Genomic DNA, 27,274 nt, shown 5'->3' on the forward strand with positions numbered 1-27,274 from the left:
TTGTCTAGATTCTACACGAGAAACTCGTGTTCGTCTCTGTGAGTCCACCTTATTTCACTTAAAATGGTGGTTTCCTGTTCTAGTCATCTTTCTACAAACGACAGTTCTTCTCAAACTGAATAGTACTTCACGACATAAAACGAGACATGATTCTTCACCCATCCCTTCGCCTATGGTCATCTAGAGTGAGTCTATACCAGCCATTGTGAAGAGTGTCATGGCATACATTGGTATGCAGGTATCTTCTACGATACAGTAACTTTGATTCTTTGGGGGTGTGGAATAGCTGAGTCAAACAGTAGTTCTATTTTTAGCTTTTTTGTTTGCTTGTTTTAATTTTTTATATTTTTTATTTTTATATATATATATTTTTTATTTTTAGCTTTTGAAACGCCTCCAAACAGATTTCCAAAATGACTGTCCATTTGCATTCCTGCCAACAGTGTACCCCATCACATCTTCGCCAGCGTTTGTTGTCCTTTGCTTTCTCAATGATGCCCATTCGACGAGAACTGTTGCCATCTTGGTGTCGCCCTGACTTGTGTTTCTCTCGAGGCTAAGAGTGTTGGGCATTGGGCATCTGTCGTGTGTACACCTTCGCAGGTTGGCATGTGCAGCTCATTTTCCAAGTACTGACTGGACTGCTTATCTTTCTATATTTTTCTACTTTCATAACATGATGTCTGGACCCGCTAATTTGACAGTGTCCTTCTTTGCTGATTTAAATATTTGTTGTCCTAAGTTTTCCTATAAATACTACTTTAGCTACAACCCAGGAGTACTGTTTTCATGGTCAGTTATTTTTAAGCACCCTTTTGTGAATGGCTAAACTTGAGACAAAGTATTGAATTCAAGTAATGAACACAGTTATGAAAGGATATAAAGCTAATTATTTGTCCAGTTCTAACTCATTTATGTTTTTTTCATTTTTTTATTGATAGGTAAGTATGTAAAAATATACTTGAGAGTGAAAGTATAATATCAGATATGATGTGCCACAGCTTCAGCGTGGAAAGGATGCTAGAACCATATAGAAGTTCATCCAGTTGCATAGTCTTTGAATCTAGTTAATTTTGGTAATAATTTTTATTTGTAGTTTTATAATGAAGTGTAAAACATTTTAAATGCCCCATTTATTTATGTATTTATTTATATAAATGTACGCTGAGTAACCCAACAGTGGCCGTCAGCATGCTTGAGAACCTGCCAGCTGCTAGGCCCACAAAGCTAGATGCCTCAGCAGTCCCAGGCAAGGTGCTAAAGGCCTGGAAGATTCCTGGACAGATGCTGATGTCCAGTCCACATTAGTAGGCCAAAGAAGCTTGTGTATGGTATCAGTCAAGAATGGAAGCAGAGCAACACAGGCACTCAGCAGCAAGGAGGGAAAGCAGGTAGGCTACACTTTTCCCTTAGGTCTCTTGGCCATTGCAAGGTGCTGCCCACTTTGAGGAAGGGTCCTCTTCCCTCAGTTAATCCCTTCTGGAAATGCCCTCATAGACTGACTCATCCAGAGGCAAGCCTCTTAGCTGATCCCAGATACCACCAAGGTGACAATCAAGAGCAACCATTGCACCTGGCCACCAAAACAAGCTCCCCTGCTTTAAAAACAAAAATTTTAAAAAAGAAGAAAGGAAGGAAGAACTAGGAGTTGGGAAGGACCTACTGAGGAGGTAGCTCACTCAGTCAAATAGGAGACCTTGAATTTGATCTCCAGCACCCCCCAAAACAAACAAAAGAAGCCAGGCGCAACAGGACGTGCTGGAATCCCAGTGCTAGAGGGGCAGAGCCTGGAGGATCATTGGGGTTGTGACCCTATCTCAAAGACCAAGGTCAGTGGCTACTGAGGAATGACACCCTCAGGCGACCTCTGTCCTCCATACACATGGGTTGGCATTCCTACATGTGAGTGTACACACAAAACCTTTTGTTAAAAAATACTCTTAACCAGTGGGCCAGAATATTTTTGGTCCTTTTGAATCTGTTAATGCACATCCTGTGCCTTTGTGTCCTTGACTGAAAATGTATTAACCTTTATCTGCTGAATAGTTGCTCTAGTAAATATCTTCCCCAGAAAGATTTTCAGAAGATAGTAAAGATCCTTCCTGCACTGTGTGTGTGTGTGTGTCAGCTTGACACAAGCTAGAGTCATCAGAGGAAGGAGCCTCAGATAAGGAAATGCCTCCATGAGATCCAGCTGTAAGGCATTTTCTCATTTAGTGATCAATGTGGGAGAGTCCAGCCCATGGCGGGTGGTGCCATCCCTGGGCGGGTGGTCCTGAGTTCTATAAGAAAGCAGGCTGAGATAAAATGAACAAATGGGTCAAGACCATGATGGGGAAACCCACAGAAGCAGCTGATCTGAGCCAGTGGGAGCTCACTGACTCTGGACTGACAGTAGGGGGACCTGCATAGGACCAAACTAGGCCCTCCGAATGTGGGTGACTGTTGTGTAGCTTGGGCAGCTTGTGGGGGTCACTGGCAGTGGGACCAGAATTTATCCCCAGTGCATGAACTGGCTTTTTGGAGCCCATTCCCTTTGGAAGAATACCTTGCTCAGCCTAGATACAGGGGTAAGGGCCTTGGTCCTGTCTCAACATGATGTGACAGACTTTGTTGACTCCCCATGGGAGACCTCACCCTCTCTGGGGAGTAAATGGGTGGTGGGATAGAGGGAAAGTAGGGTGTGTAGGAAGAGGGGAGGGAGGGGGAACTAGGATTGGTATATAAAATATTGTTTTAAAAAATAAAATAAAATAAAGCAGCCTGAGCAAACCAGGGAAGCAAGCCAGTAAGCAGCAACCTCCATGTCCTCTGCATCAGCTCCTGCCTCCAGGTTCCTGCCCTGTATGAGTTCCTGTCCTGACTTCCTTCATTTTGAAGAGCAATGCTGAAGTGTAAGCCTAATAAACCCTTTCCTCCACAACTTGCTGTATGGTCCTGGTGTTTTGTCATAGCACTAAAAACCCTAACTAAGACACTTCCTGAAGGGATCTGGAATCTCCCTTCCTCCTAGAACCAGGACTGAACTGCTTTAGAACTGGTAAGTAGATAAGAAATTGTGGAGTTTGTTTGTTTGGTTTGGTTTTTTGTTTTTTTCTGTTCCATTACCAGAACTTACATGAGCCTTCTGCTTGCCAGTTACCAGTTTGGGATTTGGGTTTATTGTATTTGAGAGATGAGGCAGGAGTAGATATCTTAACTGCCTTCCCTTTGTATCGTGAACTTAACTTAATCAAACTCATGCCTTGTTGCCCATTTCGTTACATTAAGCCTCTGACAGTCAGATTCCCCCACTTGATATTCCATTATCAATCTGCTCGGAGTCCAGGATAAGGGCAGTATCTTCCAATAATCCTAAATTGTATTGGTCAGCCAGGCGAAGGTGACGCACGCCTTTAATCCCAGCACTCTGGAGGCAGAGGCAGGCAGATCTCTGTGAGTTCGAGACCAGCCTGGTCTACAGAGCTAGTTCTAGGATAGGCTCCAAAGCCACAGAGAAACGCTGTCTCGAAAAACCAAAAAAAAATAAATAAATAAATAAAAATAAAATAATAAAATAAAAATAAATTGTATTGGTCAGACCTGCTGAGTTGTTTCCAGGACACTCTCAGCTATTGCATAAGACCGTAGTGGTGAGTATCATCCAGGCCTTCCTAGAGGAGATTCAGACGATAGCTTCTCCAGGTTACTTTTCCAACATAATATACACCACAATAACACTCATTTCCCAGTCCCCCCAGGTCCACCCTCCCACCCTTGGACCCTCCCCAATAAAAGAAAACATACACCAAGTCCAATTTGTGTAGCCCATATATTCATTGAAGCATGGTCAAACTCCTAGTAGCCAGCCCTTTACTGAGTCCACAGGGTGGTGATGGAACACGCCTTTAATTAATCCCAGCACTTGGGAAGCAGAGGCAGGCAGATCTCTGTGAGTTTGAGACCGACCTGGTGAGTTTGTAGTGAGTTTGTAGTGAGTTTCAGGACAGCCAGGAAACTCTATACATACATACACACACTCATACACACACACACACACACACACACACACACACACAACTGAGTCCTTCCCCAGCCCTACCCCACCCCCACAGAAGTCATCAAGTGTGGAAGAGCTACACTTCAGATTTCAGAATCCCTATGACAATTTTGAAGGACTCTCTTCAATGGCTTCCTGTCTAGACTGGTTTGTTGTTGTTATTGTTGGGGGTGGGGTATCACAGAAGCCTTCAATGTCTCTCACTCTCAGGCATTCTGCGGTCAATCAGGCCACTGCAAAAGAAGCTTTCTTGTGCATAACAGCCAGCAGCAGCACAGATCATGGACTTCCACATGGTTTCCAGCAGCAGCAAGGATCATGGACATCAACACGGCCTGAGACAACATGGACCACAGACAACTCAGTCTCTGGCAGCAGCACAGACCGTGGAGGTCTTTCGAGGAGGCCCAATCCAGAAATGAATCATTCTCCATCTCGGACATCCTGCCGTTGCTCAGAGCCAAGGAAATGGTGTGACTGGGCAGCACTTGCCTGAGCTCCAAGCTGCTGCACAGCACCCTGCCAGCAAGAAGGTACCACGTTCCCACACCTGTCTCCATTGCCGTGTCTGTAGTTCTCCCTATTCCCGCCTGGCCCCACCTGGCATGTGACTCCATTCTGCCATCTTTCCCAACTCTCCATCACACATGTATTCATTGAACTGTAACTGCAAACTTCAGTGTGTCACTGTGTGTGTGTGTGTGTGTGTGTGTGTGTGTTTGCAGCTTTACATGCAAATTCTTATGACAATGAGCCATTGGTCTAGTTCAAGGTTCCTGGTTTCTGAAGCACCATAAATACTACCACTGAGACTCATCTCAGATACCCTGTTCTTGCCCAGAACCAGGGTGACCTTGCAGGGTCAGCACCTTGAGGCCCATTGCTCCTTGCCTCCTGGCAGGCAGAGCACCAGCCCTACTCAGCTGTGACAAGTTCTTTATCCACTACAGCCATGTTGCTTCTCTGTTTTCAACACTCTCACATCCTTGAGTTTCTGACCCTTTTATTCAGTACTATGTCAAACAACTTCTGAATTCCATATAGGCATTCCATATCTTCTGTGCACCATCCCTACAGTCTCTTAGGGCCAACTGCAGGCACCTTTGTCAAAGTCCAAATCGCATATCCTTATGAGTGCTTCCGCGTCATCCTTTCCTACCTTACTTCATATGCTCTTTTCACCCCGCTCTTTGATCCAGCATATTCTCAAGATCTGCTCTCAGACATGTTTCCTGGGTTCCAGCCAACACTCTTAGACCAGAATCTGCAGTCCCATTCAGGACATAGTATTCTCCTCAAGGCAAGACTATTCCCCAAAGGGGTGCAGTGAGACCTGACCCTCATTATTAATCTGGAGTCAGTGTAAGGTAGCAGGAATGGGGTGTGAGAAGGACAAGTGTCATTTGTCATACAACTGCCTTAGGTTATTTTTTAATTAAATTTTTACTACATACAGGTGTGTGTGTGTGTGCGCGTGTATGTGTGCGCGCGTGCTTCACTGCAGGTGTACAATACACCTATACCCAATGGACAAGTTTGTAAGACAATGTAAAAACTCAAGTGATTTTTATTAGAAAGAGACTTGTAATTAAAATATAATTTTTAATTAAAATAAGTTAACATTCCAAAGCTTAAAAAGTAAAACCTAATGGTTGTAACTTTCCATTTTGAATGAAAAACTGACCAGTATTTATTTGTTTAATTTTATAGATAGCCTACAAAAGTTAAATATAATATGCTAAAAATATTTAAATAGTTTCAGGGTTCTAATAATATGAAAATAACATATATAACTCGCTGAGAGAGAGAAAACATACGTGTGCTGTGGCGGGAGTACTGTGACTTCAGCACCAGCCTGGGCTACATAGTAGACCACATTTAAAAAGCATAGAAAGTGCTACGTCAGGAATTCTGGCAAAAATAATTTCATTTCACTTGTTTCAATAAAGATAAACAAAATTCAAAAAGACATATTTATACAATAAGAACGTACACAGATCGAGAGATAATAAATAAATAGAGATGTGTCCAGAAGGTGGCTTGTCCAACAGACTTCAAGAAGGTTTTGTACCTGGTGGCAACAGAGCTTTTCCTTTCTGCTTAGCAGATTTTTCCATTTTTACCTGTAAATTTAAAACATTTATTGATAAAATATTTAAATTATCCTAAATAAAGCTATACATATCATACCTTGTTAGCCATGCCTTATTTAGCATAGTCATGCCAGAGTTATTAACTGTTAAACACTAACACCAAAATCTGATCATTAATGGTGCATGACGGCATTCTTCAAATGACCGGCTTTAGCTTTTCAGAAATTTGATAGGAAGAATATATAAACTAATATTGCCTTGGATAAAAATAAATCTGAAATGTTACTGGAGTATTTCTGAATGCTTAAAATCCTGACAGTGCACCTGGCCTGTCTGTTTCCTGCAGTTACAGAATAAACCTAATTCAACAGGATCATCTGTGACGCACCGGCACCAGTCAGGGTGAGTTCCTAGGATCCCAGAGTCCCCAGGGACCCTAAGTGGCAGCTGCCTAACTGAGGAACATGAACCTTCTCATGACAGCAGGGACTCCCCATAACACCAGCACATCTACTTCTTCGTCACGGCCACTCAGGACAACTCCCAGGCACACCATCTCAGCCTCAAACTTCAAGGGGACAGGGGCTGGAGAGATGGCTCAGTGGTTAAGAGCATTGCCTGCTCTTCCAAAGGTCCTGAGTTCAATTCCCAGCAACCACATGGTGGCTCACAACCATCTGTAATGAGATCTGGTACCCTCTTCTGGCCTGCAGACATACAGACAGAATATTGTATACATAATAAATAAATATTAAAAAAAAAAAAACTTCAAGGGGACAAACAAAAAATAAAGGGCCCAAAGTGAAAACAGGACCTTTGAGCTTAAGAGACAGCACAAGGGGAAATGGAACAGGGATTGAATATGACCAAAATAAATTATATACATGTATTAAATTCTCAAAAAATAAACATTTTTTTAAAAAGAAACCAAAAAAAAAAAAAAAGTCAGGAGGACGGTGTAGCTCAGTGGCAGAACACTTGCCTAGCAAGTACCAAAACTTGATTTCCAGCAGAAAGGGAATGAGAAAGGACAGGACAGAACAGGAGGAAACAGAAGAGGAGAAGAGACGAGGGGAGACTAAAGGAGCAAGGGAGAGCTGTAGAGATCAATAAAAATCAATTTTAAAAAAAGAAAAAGATGCCAGAGAGCTAGCTGCCTTACCTCGTTCACAACCACACACCAAGAAGGTACCAAATATGGACCGGAAGGCAGCTCTCACAGGATACCAAATCTGCAAATGTCTTCACTAAGGCTTCCTGGCCTCAAAAACTTAGTAAGCTTCTATTGTTTATAAGCTACTTAGTTTACGCTATTTTGTTAAAGTAATCCGGACAGAGCGCTGCAAAAGAACTCTGCAGTGGTGGAAAGGAGGTATCTTTGCTGTGTCCGTGGGAGCTGCTAGATCCTGTGGCTACTGAGAACTTAAGCCATGGCTCGTGCAGCTAAGGAAAATTGTTTCATTTTTAATTTTATTTAAATCTAGACTTATACAGTCACAAATGATACGTGATTATAGCACAGATAGCGATAGTTTCTATCACTGCAAAATGGTCTGCCATTTATCTCTGGCCTAAATTGTGTCCAGGATGCCCCTTCCCAAATTCAGAACCTGCCCCCCAACTTCAGGATTCCTCATGGAGGCAGCTGAGGTAATCTTGTTCTCTTTTCACCTCCTGTGCTCATGCATGGAATTTATTTAATATTCTACTTCTAGATCCTCCATTTCATGGTGAGCTGAGCTAGGCATCATGGGGGGACAACAAAGTAAAAGGAGAGTAGTTAATTATGTATACTGGCGAGCTGCAGTGTGGTCCAATACAGCATAAAACGTCTAATAATTGCACTAAGGTAGTTGGCATATCTATTACCTCAAACATAAACCACTCCTGTGTTTTAAAGCCATTCAAATCCTCTCTGCTAGCCATTTTGAAGTACAGTCGAGCATTCCTGGTATGCTACAGAACATTAGAATGTGCTCCTCCTACCCAGCTTCACCGCTGCACTCATTAACCAGCCTCTCCCCTGACAATTACTTATGTAAAAAACTTTAAATCATGTATAAAAAATTCAATACACATAATTAACAAATATGCAGTTGGTTGATGTTTATTTTACTTCTGTATTTAATCAATATATTTATGAGTTTCACAAATCAGCTGGTAGATGAGTCCATTTACTCACTGGTGCTATTTCTATCTGCATTGTTCTAAGGAAGCCTTAAAGCCCAATACCAGCTGTGAGTTAACCCTTTACAAACTATTTTCAGTGATGCTGCACATACTCGATTGAATCTTCAGTGGTATCTGTGTTTCAAGTAAAGCCTTATGCAAGTAAATTTCCGCAAACACTTACCCTTTCCTGGTATCGCCTTTCAAAGTAAGCCATATCATCCTCTTCAGGTTTCCTTAAGGAAGAAATCTGAGTGCTTGGACCTAGTAACGTGAGAGAAAAATTCAAGTTGTGTATTTATAACATTACGTGCCCTCTCCCCAGAAGGAGATGGGGAGGAGGCAGAACTCCCTTATACCAAGGAATAATAGTTTATTGTTCAAACCGGAAATGACCTAGTGGTCTCATATTAAATTCTTTCTCTACAAGAATTCCATCACAAAAGTGATTTTTCCATGGCAAACATTCTCTAAATATTCAATTGGTTCCCATTAAACAACCCCATACGGCTATTCCATTTGAGTAGCCTAGAAGTAGGCACAGAGCTTATACCTAAATCCAAGCCACTGAGAGAGGCAGGAAGAGTTCAAGTGGACTCCCTACATAGCAATCCACGCTACGTTAGGCTACACCGCTGCATCAGAAAGTAAAAGAGAGGAACCACAGATGGTTTGATAGGTAAAGGTACTTGTCACCAACCTAAGTTGAGTTCCCAGGACACATGTGTTGGAAGGAAAGCACCAACTTCAGCAAGTTGTCCTCAGAACTCCACATGCGCGCGCGCACACACACACACAAATACACTTATTTTCCAACTATTTTTAGGATGTAACTAGAATCCACATCATACCTTATGAGATAATATACAGCATTGTACACTATTGAGGCTGTCTATAGGCAACAATAGAAATGATACTAACTGCTTTGAAAGTTCCAGAACTAAAATAGTTTAACCATCTTTCATGGTGTTTATTTTGTAAAAATTAACCAATATTGCTTTCATAAAGTCAATTTTTTCCACTTCTGTGCAAAAAGCATGGGATAAAACCAGACTCGCTGAACATAGCGGACAATGAGGACTGCTGAGAAGTCAAGAACAATGACACTGGGTTTTGATCCTACTGCAAGTACTGGCTGTGTGGGAGCCTAGGCTGTTTGGATGTTCACCTTACTAGACCTGGATGGAGGTGGGAGGGCCTTGGACTTCCCACAGGGCAGGGAACCCTGACTGCTCTTCGGGCTGATGAGAGAGGGGGACTTGATTGGGGGAGGGGAGGGAAATGGGAGGCTGTGGCGGGGAGGAGACAGAAATCTTAAATAAATAAATAAATAAATAAATAGAAAATAGCATTATTCCCTGAAGCCTATAAGAAGTAAATTTGATTTAAAAAATCATCTGATGTATGTGTAACTATCATCTGCAAATAAAATAACTAGAACAAAGTGAAAAAAAAAATTAACCAATAGTTGGTTTAGTGTTCTGAAAGGAATTTAAAATCGGTTTTGTTTTTTTTTTTTTTGCTTTTTCGAGACAGGGTTTCTCTGTGGCTTTGGAGCCTGTCCTGGAACTCGCTTTGTAGACCAGGCTGGTCTCGAACTCACAGAGATCCGCCTGCCTCTGCCTCCTGAGTGCTGGGATTAAAGGCGTGCGCCACCATCGCCCGCCTTAAAATCGTTTTTATATGTGTCTGTGTGAGTGCTGGAGTGGGGTTGGACTCAGCGCATAGACCCAGGTTCCTGGGAATTGCAACATTCCTTCCAAACTGAAACATTGCCTGCAGGAGGGGGGAGGAGGCTTTTTTCCTTTACAGCCTCACAGGGAAATGGGAGGTAAACAAAAGGCCACCACTGGAGAAAAACGAGAATTCCCAAGATTCTCCCAGCTGTGAAAAACAGGAGTAAACAGCTGCTGTGGGCAGAGAAAGCCAGACTGTGGAAGAGATCCCCAACTTGGGTTGTCCTGAGTTGGGGTCTTTCCGGTAAAGCAGCTTTCTTGAGCTATCCCTGCTCCTCACGACGCTGTTAGCAACCCCAGTAAAAACTCACTGGCTCACTAAATTAGACACTGGTACAGTCCTTACCCTGGTCGCCTGGGAAGCACATCAAAGCTCCATATTGTTAGATTGTACACCCAAAAGTACTTCTTTTACCTTCATTGCCATCTGTTAGTGTTTGTGACGCAGAAGTAGATGGCATCTGCAAGGCTCTGAGGAATGGGTGGTCCATGGCCGAAACTGGGGACTCCAAAACTGCAACTGAGGGTGCACCTGGGGACAGAAGATCCAGAGGATGGAAATCAATCTCTCTCCATAAAGATGGATGCAATTCATCATTTATATAGATCAGAACATCAGCAGAACTGCCAGGAAGAAGTCCTGTCTATAATCCCATACTTAGGAAGTGAGGCATTAGGCCAGTTTAAAGAGTACAGTGAGACCCCAACTCAAAAGAATACACAAAATCAAAAAACAACGACAAGCACAAGGAAACAAACAGGAATTTTTATTTTAAATTACTTTTATTTTCTGTGTATGAGTGTGTTGCCTGCATGTATGTCTGTGTAATGTGTATGCCTGGTGCCCAGGTGTTAGATCCCCTGAAAATGGAGTTATACAGTTGTGATCTTCCATGTTAATTCTGGGAATCAAACCCAGGTCCTCTGCAAGTGCAACAAGTTCTCTTAATCACTCAGCAATCTCTCCAGCCCAATGAATTTTTATTTTAAATTCTTATCTACCACATAAAGAAAAAAAATAGCTTTAAAAAAGTATTTTGCATTTCTCATAAACGCTTCCACCAAAGGAAAAAATATTGTATACCTATGTCCAGAAATAAGTATCAGATCTAATATAGTTATAAAACACTAAAACAGCATTCAGTATGAGGCAAACTGAACCTCTAATCCACTCCTTACTAGAAAACCAGTGATCTGCGGTGTTCGTCAGCTGGACACAAACTAGAGTCATCTGAGAAGAGGGAGCATCTTTTGAGGAATGCCTCTATCAGGCTGTCCTGACAGCATGTCTTTGCACTTCCTGATTAGAAATGACTGATGGGGCTGGACGGATGGCTCAGTGGTTAAGAGCATTACTCTTCCAGAGGATCTGAGTTCAGTCCCCAGAATCCATATCAGGTCGTTCATAAACACCTGTATCACCAGCTCCATGCAATCTAACACCCTCCCCTGGCTTCCAAAGGCACCTGTATACATGTGACTTACATACACACACCAAAATAAAAATACATTTATTTAAAAAAAAAAAAAGAAATGATTGTTGGGTGGTGGTGTCATTAACCTTTAATTCCAGCACTTGGGAAGGAGACACAGGCGGATCTCTGAGTTCAAGGCCAGCTTGGTCTACAGAGCAAGTTTCAGGGATACACAGAGAAACCCTAATTTAAAAAAAAAAAAAAAAAGACTGGTGGAGGAGAACCCAGTCCACTGCGGGTGGTGTCATCCTTGGGCAAGTGATCCTGGGCTGGTTATATATTTGGAGTTTTTGTTTTGTTTTGTTTTGTTAGATGGGGTCTATGTAGAATAGGCTGGCCTCAAACTCACAGAGTTCCCCTGCATCTGCCTCCTCAGTTCTGGGATTAATGGCATGCATCCTACCCTAAACCAGTAAGAAGCATTCTTCCACAGTCTGTTTCAGTGCCTGCCTCCAGGTTCCTGTATGGCCTCACTCAATGACAGATCATCACTTGTAACCCTTTCCTCTCCGAGTTGTTTGGGGGCAGTTTTAAAACAGTCAACAGAAAAGCAAACTAGAACAACCAAGTATGAAAAATGAAGTTCTTTCTTCAATGAACAAGAAACATACACTGCCCACAAACTACAAAAACTGCTAAAGGCATTAACTCTTGAACCAAAAAGAAGGAAGCTACAGAGAAACAGATCAAACCATCCTTCCTCAGAAACCACCTCCTTGGAAATGAATTTTCAGTCTAACTGGCTGACAAGCCAGTCTTAGCTCCTAAAGCACACAGCTCAGAAAAAGCACTCATTCTTCCAATCCCTAACCCTGCCCATCTCCACCATGCCTTCCTGTGACGGTGGGGACATGGGAGGCTCAGTCCAAGTGGGTCTGTACAGCCTCACTTGTCGCATGGGTTCCTGGTCTCCAGTGGTAAGAGCTGGCATAAGACAGGGCCTCATGGGCTCCCATTTACTCTCACTGCAAGTGCAGACTCTACCAGGCTCCAGTGCCTGTCACTTCCCATACCGAATCTTCCAGTGATGGGGACCCACCTTCAGCTATGCTCTGGGGTCACCTTAGCCCCACTACAATAGACTGCATGGCAGACCTATCATCTCACAGCTCAGCTGTCTGTCCAGCTCTCCTGAGAGCTGGGAATTACGGACTGCTTCTAAATCACAAAGGAATTAAGTCCCAGCCAAAGAGCACCACTGTTTAGAACTCTACATGGCTGCGAGCAGAAGCCTCACAGCCCTGGGTGGTCCTTCAACGGGGCAGAAACTTCTGGATCTCCTCTCCTCACCCACTTTCCCTTACCACCCCTCCCTCATGGGTTGTGGTGGTTGACTAAGAATGGCCAATAGGCTCATGTCTGAATGTGTTCCCAGTTGATGAAACCGTCTGAGGAATATTAGCAGGTGTGACCTTGTTGGAAGAGCTGCGTCACTGGGGTTGGGCTTTGAGGTTTCAAATGCCCATGTCATCCCCCATTAGCTCTCTACCTCCTAGTTGTGGCTCAAGATGTACGCTCTCAGCTATTCCTACAGTCAGGCCTTCGTTCCCCCACCATGGACTCAACCCTCTGGAACCATAAGCCCGAATTAAACACTTTCTTTTCTAAGTTAGCTGCCTAGGAAATGATGTCTTATCACAGAAATAGAAAAGGAATATGAAGGCAAGACTGCTTTACACCGCAGACTTGAGGGATAAATATTAGATAAATATTAATTAGATAATTAAATAAATATTAGACAAATATTCACCACCACTATTCAGGACAGCTGTAAAACTATTAATAAAAAGATTTGGAAGCACCTGGGGAGAAGCAAAAATATCATTATTTGCAAACTGTACTGAAAATCTATCTAAAACTCCCAAGATTGAGGTTCCACACGATAGAGGTACTCCAAAAAGTTGTTGTCTGGGCTCCATATGTGTTCTCATGCATATACATGTGCGCCTACACATACATACACACAGTGCACAAATGTAATTTTTAAAAATTTTAGAGATTAAGAGTCGCCATGATTCTCCCACTCCAGACAGACGCAGGTTAAGATCTTTCCTGGGTTTTTCATGACAATGAGACACGTCTGCTCCTGGCAGCACCAATCTACTTCAAGAGGAAGATGGGCATCGAGAGGCTCCTTATGGAGTTGGTTAGACATTTGGGCAAGAAACTGCTCCTTCCTGGACTGATGCATAAACTGGACACAAAGAACCCGCAGAGAGAGGACTGCTGAACTTGCCTAAAGGTGAGATGGGGTTCCTGATTCATAAAAGAGTCTGCAAGACATTCTGCAGAACACAGCAGACAGTGACTGTCTTTAAAATTTCCTGCTTCATGGAAATGTTTGCTGGAAACTATGGGCCTGTAGGCCAAAGATGGATGTCCCAACGGTACAAAAGAACTTTGGGTGACTGTCCAGACAGCGAAGATGTCTCTGTCACTTCTAGAGCTTTGTACTTCTTGTTGGCTTAGGTAATATTATATCCTTCTGGAGTCTTTGATGGAGTTGAAAAATAAATGGATAGTTATAGTTTTCCTTAGTTATGATAAAAGATAAAATAGATATAAATATTGTAACTGTAATTCTTGCTTGATAACTGTTTTGTTATATGTAATTTTACTATGTCAAAGTGAACGCCTTTCTTTTTTGTTTAAACAGAAAAAAGGGAAATGATGGAGAAGGGTCATCTGTCTATTGGTTAAGGTCATTTGTCTATCTGTTGCTTTCATTGGTTAATTAATAAAGAAACTGCTTGGCCTCTGATAGGACAGAAAATTAGGTAGGCAGAGTAGACAGAACAGAATGCTGGGAGAAAGAAGCCGAGTCAAGCAGTCGCCATGATTCTCCCACTCCAGACAGATGCAGGTTAAGATCTTTCCTGGTAAGCCAGCTCGTGGTGCTACACAGAATATTAGAAATGGGTTAGATCAATATGTAAGAGCTAGCCAATGAGAGGTTAAAACTAATGGGCCAAGCAGTGTTTAAAAGAAAAAAAAATTTAGAGATTAAATAGAAATAAGAATTGTGTGGGCTTTCTAGAAAAATAATTTCAGAATTCTACTTGTCTGTACAGAAGAGCACAAATCAATGAAGATAAAATATTATAAACTATCAGTTCTTTCTATATTAATCTGCATATTCAATGTGCTTTTAATTAAAATATTGTGATGTTTTTATTAAAAAAATTAGGCCAAATTTCTGAAAAATTTTAAAAATAGGTCAGAAATATTCTGAAGTAGTAAAATTAAATCGTAAGTTAATTCATTTACTTACTGTGAGCCCACAGTAATGAAAATAATACGGTGCCTATACAGAAAGAGACAAGAGTGAGGCAGACCCAGGAGTTCAGAGCAATCTCTAGGCTGAAGCCAGTCCTACTAACTGATGAAGAACAGCCAATGTAGTATATCTATTGCTCATCAGTAAAGCAGAAATCTTAACTTACCCCCACAGACTCGCTTTAATAAATGAGATCATGAGAAGTGGTTGGAACAACTGAGAGCACTACAAAGCTTCAACCTTCATTATCATCAATTTTGTACTTGCTTTGGGTTTTCTGAAGCTGTTGCATGAGCCTAAGAAAATCATGTAATTCAATCTACAGAAAATTTTGTTTATGTGATTATACAATTATGTAAAATAGAAAATATATAAAAAGTATCATAATTTTGACAGATGAACACAAACAGGAAGAATAGGTCAATGAGAAAAGATGAAAAAAAAAAGGAAAGGAAAACTGAGGAGGGAGGAGAAAGAGCAGGAACATAACAATAGCAAGTTGCACATAATAAAGTAACAAGTAACTCTATCATATCAAACAAAAGTGTCATCCAGCTTCTTCAATAAACAGGAACATGGATGGACTCAGGTTTGGATTAAGTATGAAAGACAGAATAATCTTTTGTGTTTTGTAAGTTTTCTATAACAATACGTTGTATAGTACAGCAATTTTTGTAAGACACAAATCAAATAAGGAAAATTTTCTGGAAAAAAAATATGACGATAAAATGCTAAATAAGGCCAGGTGGTGATGGTGCACACCTTTAATCCCAGCACTTGGGAGACAGAGGCAGTTGGTGGGTCTCTGTGAGTTCAAGGCCAGCCTGGTCTACAAAGTGAGTTAGTTCCAGGACAGCCGGGGGGGGGGGGGGGGTCTGCTACACAGAGAAACTCTGTCTCGGGAAAGAAAAAAAAAGTAAGGATTCATTACTATTAGTGCACCTTGTGCCAAGTTCACACTTCAGATGCTTTCACTCACCAATGCCACTGTCATCTAAGCGCATGTAGCCTTCTGCCAATGAGCTGAAACCAGTTAAACCTCCCATTGCCGCATAAGGAACATCCTGTCCTACTGGTTTGCCCTGAGCCAACCTTTCTTGCCGTGTTTCCACCACTGTGTCGTGGGCATATGCCGGCTGGCCACAGGCACAAGTGAAACAGCTGTGGAAGCCTGAACACTTGGAGCCTGGATTAAGACACAAAGGGTAAACCGTTAATAAATGCTAAGCTGCCCACCCTAAGACATGTATCTTAGGCAAAGCCAGCTAGGGGTAGGTCCTTCAAGCCCGCACCTCTTATCTCCCGTCACGACTACTCTACAGATGCTGAAGTGGCTAAGTACACACTGAGGGGAAAATGTTTCAAACACCAACTGGGCCCAAAAGACACTGAGTTAAAAACCTGAGTGCCCGAAAATGCAGACCCTCTTCCTCAAAAGCTACACTAAAGCTGAGCACTGTGGTGAACTCCTGGAAGCTTAGCACTTGGATGGCTGAGACAGGAGGATCACAACTCTCAGGCCAGACTAGTTTACACAGCAAAACCCTGTCTCTAGAAAATAAAATAAATAAAGGCTGGAGATGGTTCAGGGGGTTAAAAGCATGCACTGTCCTTCAGTTCTCAGCACCTACATGGTGGCTCACTACTGTCTGCAACTCCAGCTCCAGGGGTCTAATGCCCTCTTCTGGCTTCTGCCAGCACCAGATGCATGCATGCAAACACACACACACACACACACACACACACACACACAACTTTTTAAAGTAGCCATAGTGGAATGGAGACCAGAACATACAATGTAAAATCTTTACCTGCTCACACCACTTATACCTGTGTATGGGAACCAAAGCTCCTAAATTTTATGCAACTAATGCCATTCTTGGCAGATGAAACACATTTACTGCTGCTCTTGTCAGTAAAAATGTGTCTCGGGTTGAGTATCCTTATCCAGAATACTGCAAGTCAGAACTGCTTCAGGTCTGTTCTGGATTTGGAACTGCTACATGTAGAATTTACTGGCTGAGCACCCGTAGTCAGAAAATATAAAATGTCTGTCAGGTTGTTGTATCTTCTTTACCTATAAAATTCCTCTTTTAAAAGTCTATAAAGAATTAATTTAGGGCTGTGGGTGTAGCTCAGTGGTAGAGGGCTTGCCTAGCATTCATGAGACCTTGGATCAATCCCCAACACCAACCCCCATAGCAAAAAGGAACCAGACTGACTAAACTCTCATTATTAAAAACATTTTTGTCATTTTTTAGGTTTATTTATTTTAATGTATATGAGTGTTTTTCCTGAATGTACGAATGTGCACAGTGTTTTGTAAGCCATCATGTAGGTGCTGGAACTGAACCTGGGTCCTCTACAAAAACAGTGTTTTTACTGCGGTGCCATCTCTCCTGTTATTGACAACTTTTAATCAGAACTAGAGAGATTCTTCTAGAGGACCCGGGTTTAATCCCAGCACCCACACGGCAGCTCGCAGCCATCTATAACTCCAGTTCCAGGGATATGACACCCTTTTCTGGCCTCCACATACACCAAACACACATGTGGTTCAGACATGCATGTAGACAAAGCACCCAGACACATTAAATTTAATTTAAAAAACTTTTAATAAGGTGGTATCTAGTAATTCTTTAAAATATATTCCTATTACTTAAATCATTTAAATTCTATGACACTGAAGTTTATTATTATAAATCATACCAGGAACTGAGTATCTACCCATTGAATTTTGCTTTGTAGCCAAATAAATTGTTACAAAAATTCATCACCGGGCAGTGGTGGCACACACCTTTAATCCCAGCACTCGAGAAGCAGAGACAGGCAGATAGATCTCTGTGAGTTAGAGGCCTGCCTGGTCTACAAAAGCTAGTTCCAGGACAGGCTCCAAGCTACAGAGAAACCCTGTCTCGAAAAACAAATAACAAAAAAACAAAAGGAAGGGAGGGAGGGAGGGAGGGAGGGAGGGAGGGGAGGAACTAAAAACGGTCTGCAACTGTGTATAAAATGGAACTTACAGGAATTGCATGCGAAGCCAAGTGCAGCACTGTGCTGGTCAGCAAAGTGCTTGCACCTGCAGCGAACAGGCTGGGTACCATTCAGAGGAACATAGTGGTAAGCCTTACACTGGCACCCAGTCACTCGGCAAGGCAGCTCAATGGGGCGCTGCTGTGGGACTGTTTCAAAGTCAGTTTTATGCTGTTTGTACCTTTTAAAAATAGAAACACAAACACAATTTGGATATTGTCAAACATTACAATTTGTTGTCTATTAAATGCATATGTAATTGTTTTGATTCTGTTTTTATCTTTTGCTATTCATATTAATAAGGTAAAAGTAACCACTCCCACATTCAGTATTTCTATCTGCTTTGGTCGGTCAGTAGTCGTCACCTTTTCAGATTTTAATTTTTGGTTACGTAAGAAGTTTTACAATTGTATAAAGGAATATAATTCCCTTACAATACTCGTCATTGCAGTTCTTCAGTGTGGATGCATATCCTCAAGGGATGAAAAAGCTCCTCTTTAGGGACTATACTGGAAATCAAACCCAAGCATCAAGTATACTCAGCCAATGTACCATGACTAAAATATAACCAGCCATACAAAATAGCGCCTTACAAAAAATTTGCTTTCCATCAAGACAGTGCGTGCAGTGGTATTGAGAAAGTGGAGGCAGGAGGATCATGAGTTTAAGGCCAGCCTGAGCTATACAAGACCCCATGGAAAACCTAAGGTGTGAGGGAAGTGGTGAGATGGCTCAGAGGGTAAAGGCGTTTGCTGCCACAACTATGACTCCATAAAAGCTCCATGGTGGGAGGAGAGAACTGCTCCCCTCAAGTTGTCCTCTGCACATCCACACTGTCACACTGTGTCATAGTATATCTGTGTCCTCTCTCCTCTCCCCTCTCTCTCTCTCTCTCTCTCTCTCTCTCTCTCTCTCTCTCACACACACACACACACACACACACACACACACACGCAGAGAGAGTAAAATTATATGAAATTTGTAAGGTTAGGTAGGTAGAGCATTTGCATGCTATGTACAAGACAATGAGTGTCCTAGCACACCAAGAAACTAAGAGGGCCTGAGAGATGCCTCGGTGGGTAAAGGGACTTGCTACAAAGCCTACTGTCCTGAGTTTGTTCTTCTGGACCCACTGACCTCACGCATGTACACATATACACACACATACACAATAAATGAATTAATATAAATGTAAGGTTTTTTTTAAAAGAATTGTTTTCATCAAAGTACATCACTTAAATTTATTTTTATGCTTTGCTATCTAAACCTAAAACAAATTTAATAAAATATTAATGATATTTACTTAACTATAATTTAATTTTTAACTTTCAACATCAAAATGAAGTAATGGTATTGATAAGGTATTTTAAGGTGTGTGTTTTTGGTTTTGCATACACATAAAATAATAAAAAATCAATTTTTTTTGTTTTTGAAAAGAGGTTATGACAAAACAACCAGTTCCATTTGGTGTTTCAAGAAACTTTAAAAATTCCATCCTCTTACCCTGGAAATTAATTTTGGAAAACACACCTCAAGTAAATAATTTCACATATAGATAAGGGTTTCACATAAAGGCAGTGTTGACAATAGTACACACACTAGTAGATATTTATGTATAATAGGCAAAAAGGGAATGGACAAATCCATTACTAGAGAGCAGTGTTTTTTTAATCTAAAGAGAGTGACAAAAGAAAACCAGAGAATCACAATACTATATATAAAATATTTAGAATTTAGATGGTTAAAGCCAAAGGAAGAACAGCAATTGGAGTTCCCACTCCTGTAACCTGCCTTTCTGCCTGGCACCCTGGAGTCTCACTCACAGTTTGGAGAACAACAGTGGACTAGTTGAGACATGGACTAGTTATTTGAGACCTGCCTTGAGATTGCTAATAGCCGCATGCATGCACATTTCCTGTGATTCGATCGTGAAAAGACAGTGTTGTTTTATGAATACACAGAATACAACTAAGTGAACACTGCAAAGAGAAATTATACAGGCAAAATGGGAAGCACTAACAGCAGCAGGCTTCGGGTGGTGAGTGTTCTACTTTCTATATATGCCCTGTTTCTCTTAATAACCATGTTTCACTTATATAAACAGAAAAACATGTGTGAGACAGGAATTTCATTAAGTGAGGAATACCACAGAGAAATTTCTTCGTCGTTGGGTTGGATTTCGAGGGTCATTTCCAGACTGCACAAATTCCACACAGAAACTGGCACTAGACATTCACAAGCATAAATCATAAGACTACCACACATTTGCCCAACCCCTTCAGTTTTGACAAATATCAACATGTACCCATCATCCTCCAGTCCTCCACAGTGCTTTTGGTTATGGTTTCTAGGTAAGTCTAAAGTCAATCTACACACATTACTCATCCTAGCAACTGCCTAACAACTTTTGGCAAACTACAACTCTGTAAATAGCAACTAGACAAAGAGTCTCTCAGAAAGAGCCTCGCAGGTTGCTGTTGAAGCAGGGCGGTTCCCCTTCAATGGATTCCTTAGAACAAAAAGTCAAACCTGGTCCCTAAGAAAAAGTACTAGGTTCGGTGGATTTTCCATTTTGTACTTTTTACAACGCACGTTGGTCATTTTGCTATTTACAATTGTGAGATGATATAAAAATCTGAAGGAATGTATTGCACAACAATACAAACAACGCACATCATGACTGACCTCTCACGTCTCTTCTCTCAATGATGTTCTTGAACACAGCCATTTGAAGTCAGAAGAATTTGTATTTTTTTGTCTGTTCAAGGTAGGGGCCAGGTATGGTGGTCGCACCTGTCATCCCAGCAGCCGGCAGACAGGAGAAGCATGAGTTTGAGGCTACATGGGATGATTGCACAGCAAGTTCCAGGCCAGCCTGGACTGCATAATGGAACCCTCTCACAAAGAACCGAGCCAACAAATACAGAGTGGAAAACACCAACCCAGCTCCCTGCGGATGTAAAGAGTGATTCGTAATCCTGAGAAATGGGTCTACCTGTGGATGAGTAAGTAGTCTGACCAGCGCGGGTCAGTGTGACCCCATGTCCTATTTTTCTAATAATGGGACCAGTAGGTGCTACCTTCACCACACCGAAAGACCTCTGGACAAACACCATCCTCTGGTTTTGCCAATGGCAAAATAAGAGTTGCTCATGGTGACAGACCCTGTGATGAGTTTTAACACAGTACGGGGGTTTATTATACGTTTAAAAACCTTTACATAATCCTAGTGCATTATGTAAATGCTGGCATCAAATGCTTCTTAATCATCACAATGTTATTTATAGGAGGAAGACATGTATTTGCCATAACTTTCATTTTCATTAACAAGCACTAAAGTAGGCTGGAGAGATGGCTCATCAGTTGAGTGTGCCCACTGTTCCTGCAGAATCCGCTTCCCTGCCTCTCAGGTGGCTCACAACCATTTGTAACCCCAGCTCCAGGCATATCTGATGCCTCTGGCTTCAAAGGCACCTGCACTCACATGCACATATCCACCAAGACACACACATATACATAAGTAAAAATAAAATTTTTTTAAAATAAATGATGCATTATCTTACCTATGTGTACAAAAACACAGTGTCTCTGGGCCGATGAGTTTACAGTCCATTCCTGTTGGTGACCGCCAGCTCACAAATAACCTGTTCTGTACACGCATGGGTAAGACCTTTTTCTTGTACTCTTCATACTCTTCAGGAGTAAACAGTTTCCCTCCATCGTCCTCACCAACAATTCTACAACAAAAAGTATTCTTATAACCCTGAAATTTTTCCAGGCCCAAAATACTAAACTCTAAAATTAAATTATTCTTGTATATTTAAATAAAAAGTAGCTTTGACTTTGGATTTTTCCTTTCAACACAAATACATAGTCAAACTGCAAACGGTAACAATAAAACTGCTGCTTCTGATGGAGTCCAGGATGTACCACACCTCCCCCGACACTTGGCAAGCACCTTCTTGAGCAAACAGTCAAAGTGGGACCGCTACTCCCACCTTCCCTGAAACGGGTCCTACCCCTTGTTCCAGGAGGAGCCTCCTTCCACCCACATACTTACAGATGGATCTACACAAACAGTTCATTGCCATTAGGTCATACCCTGCTGTCCTTGGGTTATGTTTCTCTCTGGCTGGTCCCCATTCCATAAACCTAAGCATAAGGTTACAGTATTTCCTGTGTGTTTATTTTTTTTTCACTCCCATGCCACATAAACTTGACTCTGTAAGTGTTTCCCTTGTCAATCTTCCTTTTATTTTAGGTACTTTTGCTATGAACCCAGGGATGTCTGAAGAAAGAAATCTTTTCTCTATTCTCTTCCCATATAAAAGATTGTAAGTAACAATTTTTAAACATGACTTCACTGATTGTGGCAGTCTGACTGAAAAATGTCCCCATAGGTTCTTGTATCTGAACACTTGGTCTTCAGTTGGTGGGAACTGTTTGGTGACATCATGGAACCTTTAGGGGTGCACCCATGCTGGAGGAAGTACATTGCTCAAAGCCAGCATTGAGAGATTATAGCTTTTCTCCACTTCCTGTTCTGTCTGTCTCTGCTTCCTGTGTGCAGACAAAAAATGGTCAGCCACCTTCCTGTTCTTGCCACCATGTCATAATCCCCGCCATAATGGACTCTAACCCCTCTGGAACCATAAGCCCAAACAAATCCTTCCTTCTTCAACTTCTCTTGCTCATGGCATTTCATCACAGCAGCAGAAAGGGGACTCTACACTGATCAAGGTCTATCAGTGATCATCACTACTCATCTCAGTAGCTCCTTAATTCTGAAACAAACATTCATTCATTAAAAGCTAGATCTGAAACCAGATGTGGTGTCCTCCCGAAATCCCATCTGAAATGGCTAAGGCAGGAAGATGAATTAGAGGCCAGCCTGAAATACACAGCAAGCCCCTGTCTAGAGAAAATACAAATCTTGAGCTTAAACCTCTAAAAGTTATGTTTTTACCCTTTTAAAACAGTACTTTAATTCACACCTTTAATCCTAGCTCTCGGGAGGCAGAAGCAGGCAGATCTCTGTGAGTTCAAGGATACCCTGGTCTACAGAGCAAGTTCCAGGATAGCCAGAGCTACATAGAGAAACCATGTCTCGAAAAAAAACAAAACAAACCAAGGAAATAGTACCTAAAATTAAAACTCTATTAGTGCAGAAGTCAACATAACATTTTGGCCTACCTGACCTCTGGACAGAAGCTGAAAGTCATGTGAGCTCTGAAAACCTTGAAATGTTTCAATTTACACAAGGTCAAAGTCATGGTTTATAATGGGTGATCAGACGTTTTGAAGTTTCATAAGATTCCAAAATCTTATGAAAAAGAAAACTATTTCTATGGGGGAAAATTGCTTTGCTAGAAGAAAGAAAAAATACAATTTAAAAAATTTTTCAATTGTTCACAGCGGAAGAAATTTCTCTTTGAAAATATCTCCCTTTAATTTCTTCTTTAAATAATTCTTTATTTACTTATTTCACATCTTGGCTGACGTGTTATTTTTTTAAATATTTATTTATTATGTATACAATATTCTGTCTGTATGTATGTCTGCAGGCCAGAAGAGGGCACCAGACCTCATTACAGATGGTTGTGAGCCACCATGTGGTTGCTGGGAATTGAACTCAGAACCTTTGGAAGAGCAGGCAATGCTCTTAACCACTGAGCCATCTCTCCAGCCCCCATGACGTATTATTTATAGAATGTTTATGTGATTTTTTTTTGTACATTACATACTTCTCCATGCTTTGAAACAGCTGGTTGCAGTAGAAAATCGAAACCCAGAGGCAGGTGGCAGAATCGGAGTTCAAAGCCAGCCTGATCTACAAAGCAAGTTCCAGTACAGCCCGAGCTACACTGAGAAACCCTGTCTTAAAAAAACAAACAACAAAAAAAAAGAAGAAGAAAGGGAGAAGGAAGGAAGAAGAGAAAATGAAAACCCAATTTATAAGCTATACAATCAACACAATTATCTTTTTTTTTAATAAACTGGCAAATAAAATTTCACACACTGAAATTAACCAGCCCCAAAGCTACAATGTTAGAATGCCCTTTCCGAAGCTGTGAGCTTCACATTAGATGTTATACTTACAGCATGGAATATATTTCTATACACTTATCTGCCAAGAAAACAAAAAAGTCTATGACATGTTGAAATACGGAGCGGCGGGCTGTGTCCCGCCACCCGGCTAGCTTTACCCGAAATAATTACACGGAAACTGTATTCTTTTAAACACTGCTTGGCCCATTTCTATCTAGCCTCTTCTAGGCTAGCTCTCGCACCTGGATTAGCCCATTTCTAATAATCTGCTGTAGCCCATGAGCTGGCTTACCAGGAATGATCTTAACTTGCATCTGCCTGGAGTGGGAGAACCATGGCGACTCCCTGACTCAGCTTCTTTCTCCCAGCATTCCGTTCTGTTTACTCCGCCTACCTAAGGGTTGGCCTATCAAATGGGTCTAGGCAGTTTCTTTATTAATAAGAAATCACTCCCACATCAATGACAGAGTTAGGACTAGAAAAACAGCTTTGTACCATCCTCTTTCACTCCTGTGTCCATTGCCTGTGCTCAGTTCCTCCTCTTCCCAAATGCTCACCCTCTGGCTCTCTCCTTTATTCTTTTGATTTTTCTCTTCTTTGCTTAAACATTCTAGATACACACAATAGTTCTTAATAATGAACTTATTTGAGATAAGGTTTTACTATAGCCATCAAAGAATATCAAGAGTACCAGAAAGCTCTTAAGTCAAATGCAGACCTTTAAAGAGAATGCTGGTGTTTACATTTCCAAACTGAGCACTCAGACTTTATTGTACATCCGTGGTCTCCAGCGCCTCTGGTTCACTGCAGAACTCAGTCACTGAGTCTGAGTAAGCCCCAGGTGAGGCGGGATGCCAGGGGACCCACCTTCTGACACTTTGAGTAGAAAGACTGTATACTCCCTCCAGACGCCTCCCACCCAAGCTAAGTCAAAGTTAAAGAAAACTGTGAAGAAGCCTTCGTTTGGTATTTTTTCTGTGTTTGCAGAACCCAGGCCTCCCAAGTGCTAGGCAATGGTTCTACCACTGAGCTACAGCTCAGTCCTTAGTTTTTGAGCAGGTTCTCCACCCGTGGTTTTGACTGACCTTGAACTCACGGCCCTCTGGGTTGAAATGTCAGGCCTGGGCTACTGACTGTGTTGGAAAGTTTATTTCTGATGGAGATCATTTCGGGAGCCTCCCCATATAGCCCTTTTATATCTAGGAGCCCAAGTCCTCATGTCTCTCAAAGCTTGTTGATGGTTAAAGGACATGATAACCTCTCGTAAAGGGACATGTCCCATGATACTTACACTTGCACAAATAATTTCAGATGAGCCTGTCCCTAGCATTTTCTGGACAAGAGACAAGTGAAAGTCCAATCCATGTTTGTAAATATGTAAGTCTTCATTCGGTCAGCCTCGGGATCAAGTGACTTCCTCAAGGGGAAAGCCAGAGAGCCGAAAGGAATGACGCCAGCCCCGCTGGAGGTAAGAGGGTAAACATGTGATGGGCAGACCTGCCATGAAGACTGTGGGCTAGCTAGTTTGACGCCAACTTGAGAATCATATAGAAATATAAAATCTCAATTGAGAAAATGCCCCCAACTAGATTGGGCCTGTGGGCAAGCCTGTAGCTTTGTTTGCTGATTGATGTAGAAAGGCCCAGTTCACTGTGCTCAGTGCCACTCCTAGGCAGTGTCTAGGGTGCAATAAAATAAAATAAAATAAAAAATAAAAAAAAAGCAGGCTGAGCAAGCCCTGAGCTGCAAAGCAAGCTTCACCCCTCCATGGGCACTGCAATTAGCTCCTGCCTTGAATTCCCCAGATGATGGACTTCAAGCTGTAAATGAAATCAACCCCTTCCTCCTCATGTTGCTTTCGACCGTGGTGTTTTATCATAGCTTTAGAAACCTGACAGATAGAATGATCAAGCTGTTACATCTCAAATTTCCTGTTGAAAATCTTCAGAAAGTTCTAAACATTACCACACTAATGCAGCAGTATGCCGGGAAACCCAACTGCCTAGATAGATGCCCCCAAATGACTTGGGGGAAGCACCACACTTCTAGCCTTTCTTTTGTTCCCACACATACTCCTGACAAGTGGTCTGTAAACCCCATTTTCCCAGTTTCCCAACTGCCAAAATGAAACTTAGGAGATAGGAACTTAGAGGCTGATGTATCTATCAGCCTTAGTGCAACCTTGAGCCAAAGGAGCAAGCAGATGTGCCCCCTGCTTCGGAGAGAAATCTCTGAAACCAAGTCCTAAAACCATCTCCCTAGGGTTGGAAGTGCATTCATCAGTTCACGCCTTACCCATCACTGAATTAAATGTGCAAACTGACGTCTACTAACTTTTATAGGTCCCGACTGCTTCAACTGTTACTAAGAAAAACAAAAAAGGACCCACTATAAAAGTCATTAATCACCCCTCTTGTCAGGTGAGACTCAAGAGGTCTCGGAAGAGACTCATTAAAGAATAGAACCGTCTGTCGGCATATTTAATCACAGAAGAGAAAATGTGAAATTAATCCAGGCCTCCCGAACAGCCCAGGAACGGACTCCCGGAACCCTAAAGCTCTTGCCCGATCCCTGCTCGCCCCACAGTGCTCTGACGACGAGAGACTCAGCCGAGAACGGAGTCCGCCCCGGGAAGCAGATTAAGGCCTCACCTTCGGTACTCCAGGTACTCGTCTACCGCCGCCGCGCCGCCGGGAGGCAACGTCAGCCGCTCCATGGCCCCAGGAAGCGAAAGAAGCCCTCGCCTCGAGCCCTGAGGCGGCCCTGCAGCCGCCAAGCGAGGACCTGCGCGCGAACACCAGCCTTGCCGCCGGAAACTATCAGGCCCCGCCCCTCTGAGCTCCGCCTTCGCCCGACCCCGCCCCTACCTCCTCGCGCTTAGCTCCGCCCCTTAGTCCCGCCCTCGTCCCCACAGCTCCTCCCGTTTAGCACCGCCCTCTCCCCCTCAGTTTCTCCCCTATTAGCCTCGCCCTCGCCCCGGGCTCCGCCCCATTTAGCTCCGCCCTAACCTTCCCCAGAGTTACTTCCCTCCCTATCGCCACGCCCGCCCCTTGCACCCCGCCTGCCCTAGCGCCACGCCCCTTCTTTATACCACGCCCTCCATAGCCACGCCCACTCCGACCCATCTCTGGATTGACTAAACCTCTCCACCAGCCCTCAGGATTACTCGCCTGGCCCTCTTCGCTACCTGGAGGACCTCTTTGGTTCTTGAGCCTAACGTAGCTTGAGCATCACCACCGTACCCGGTACCTGAGCCCTACAAGCTGGCTTCTCCTGCATAGAAGCAGGCTGCAAAAGAGATGGGGTTTGCCACCTTCCTCTAACACTATGGTTATCACTGCTCCATTCTCAGAGACTCCTCAAGAACAAGGAAATCCAATGCCTGGATATAATGGGTTCACAAA

The 27,274-nt window shown here is 42.4% G+C and overlaps 1 protein-coding gene across 5 annotated transcripts; it reads right to left on the minus strand.

Annotated features, from left to right (window-relative positions):
• Positions 1-6,093: 6,093 nt before the first annotated feature.
• Fam221a (family with sequence similarity 221 member A) lies at positions 6,094-26,586 on the minus strand. 5 transcript variants are annotated; one of them, XM_041640769.1, is made up of 8 exons: positions 26,522-26,586; positions 21,386-21,559; positions 17,813-18,003; positions 15,769-15,975; positions 10,453-10,569; positions 9,044-9,046; positions 8,486-8,565; positions 6,094-6,162 (listed from the first exon to the last, which is right to left on the minus strand). In XM_041640769.1, the coding sequence occupies exons 1-8, from the start codon at positions 26,584-26,586 to the stop codon at positions 6,094-6,096; spliced, it is 906 nt and encodes a 301-aa protein (XP_041496703.1). The 5 variants fall into 5 exon arrangements, with proteins under 5 accessions (XP_041496703.1, XP_041496702.1, XP_041496704.1 ...); XM_041640768.1 differs by lacking the exon at positions 9,044-9,046; XM_041640770.1 differs by lacking the exons at positions 9,044-9,046; positions 10,453-10,569 and adding an exon at positions 12,803-12,805.
• Between the last annotated feature and the right edge of the window lie 688 nt (positions 26,587-27,274).

The sequence above is a fragment of the Microtus oregoni genome, unplaced genomic scaffold (genome assembly GCF_018167655.1).
Source record: "Microtus oregoni isolate MIOR12 unplaced genomic scaffold, Mior012 000064F_ref0000363, whole genome shotgun sequence".
NCBI lineage: Eukaryota > Metazoa > Chordata > Mammalia > Rodentia > Cricetidae > Microtus > Microtus oregoni.

Bases quoted from the DNA above. Each gene is read 5' to 3' on its own strand.
- Fam221a (XM_041640769.1), bottom strand. From the start codon at position 26,586: ATGGAGCGGCTGACGTTGCCTCCCGGCGGCGCGGCGGCGGTAGACGAG. The intron at 21,560-26,521 runs GTGAGGCCTTAA...TTTTTGTTGTAG, and splicing joins GAGTACCTGGAGTACCGAAG to AATTGTTGGTGAGGACGATG. The intron at 15,976-17,812 runs GTAAGTTCCATT...GTCTTAATCCAG, and splicing joins TGGCTTCGCATGCAATTCCT to GCTCCAAGTGTTCAGGCTTC.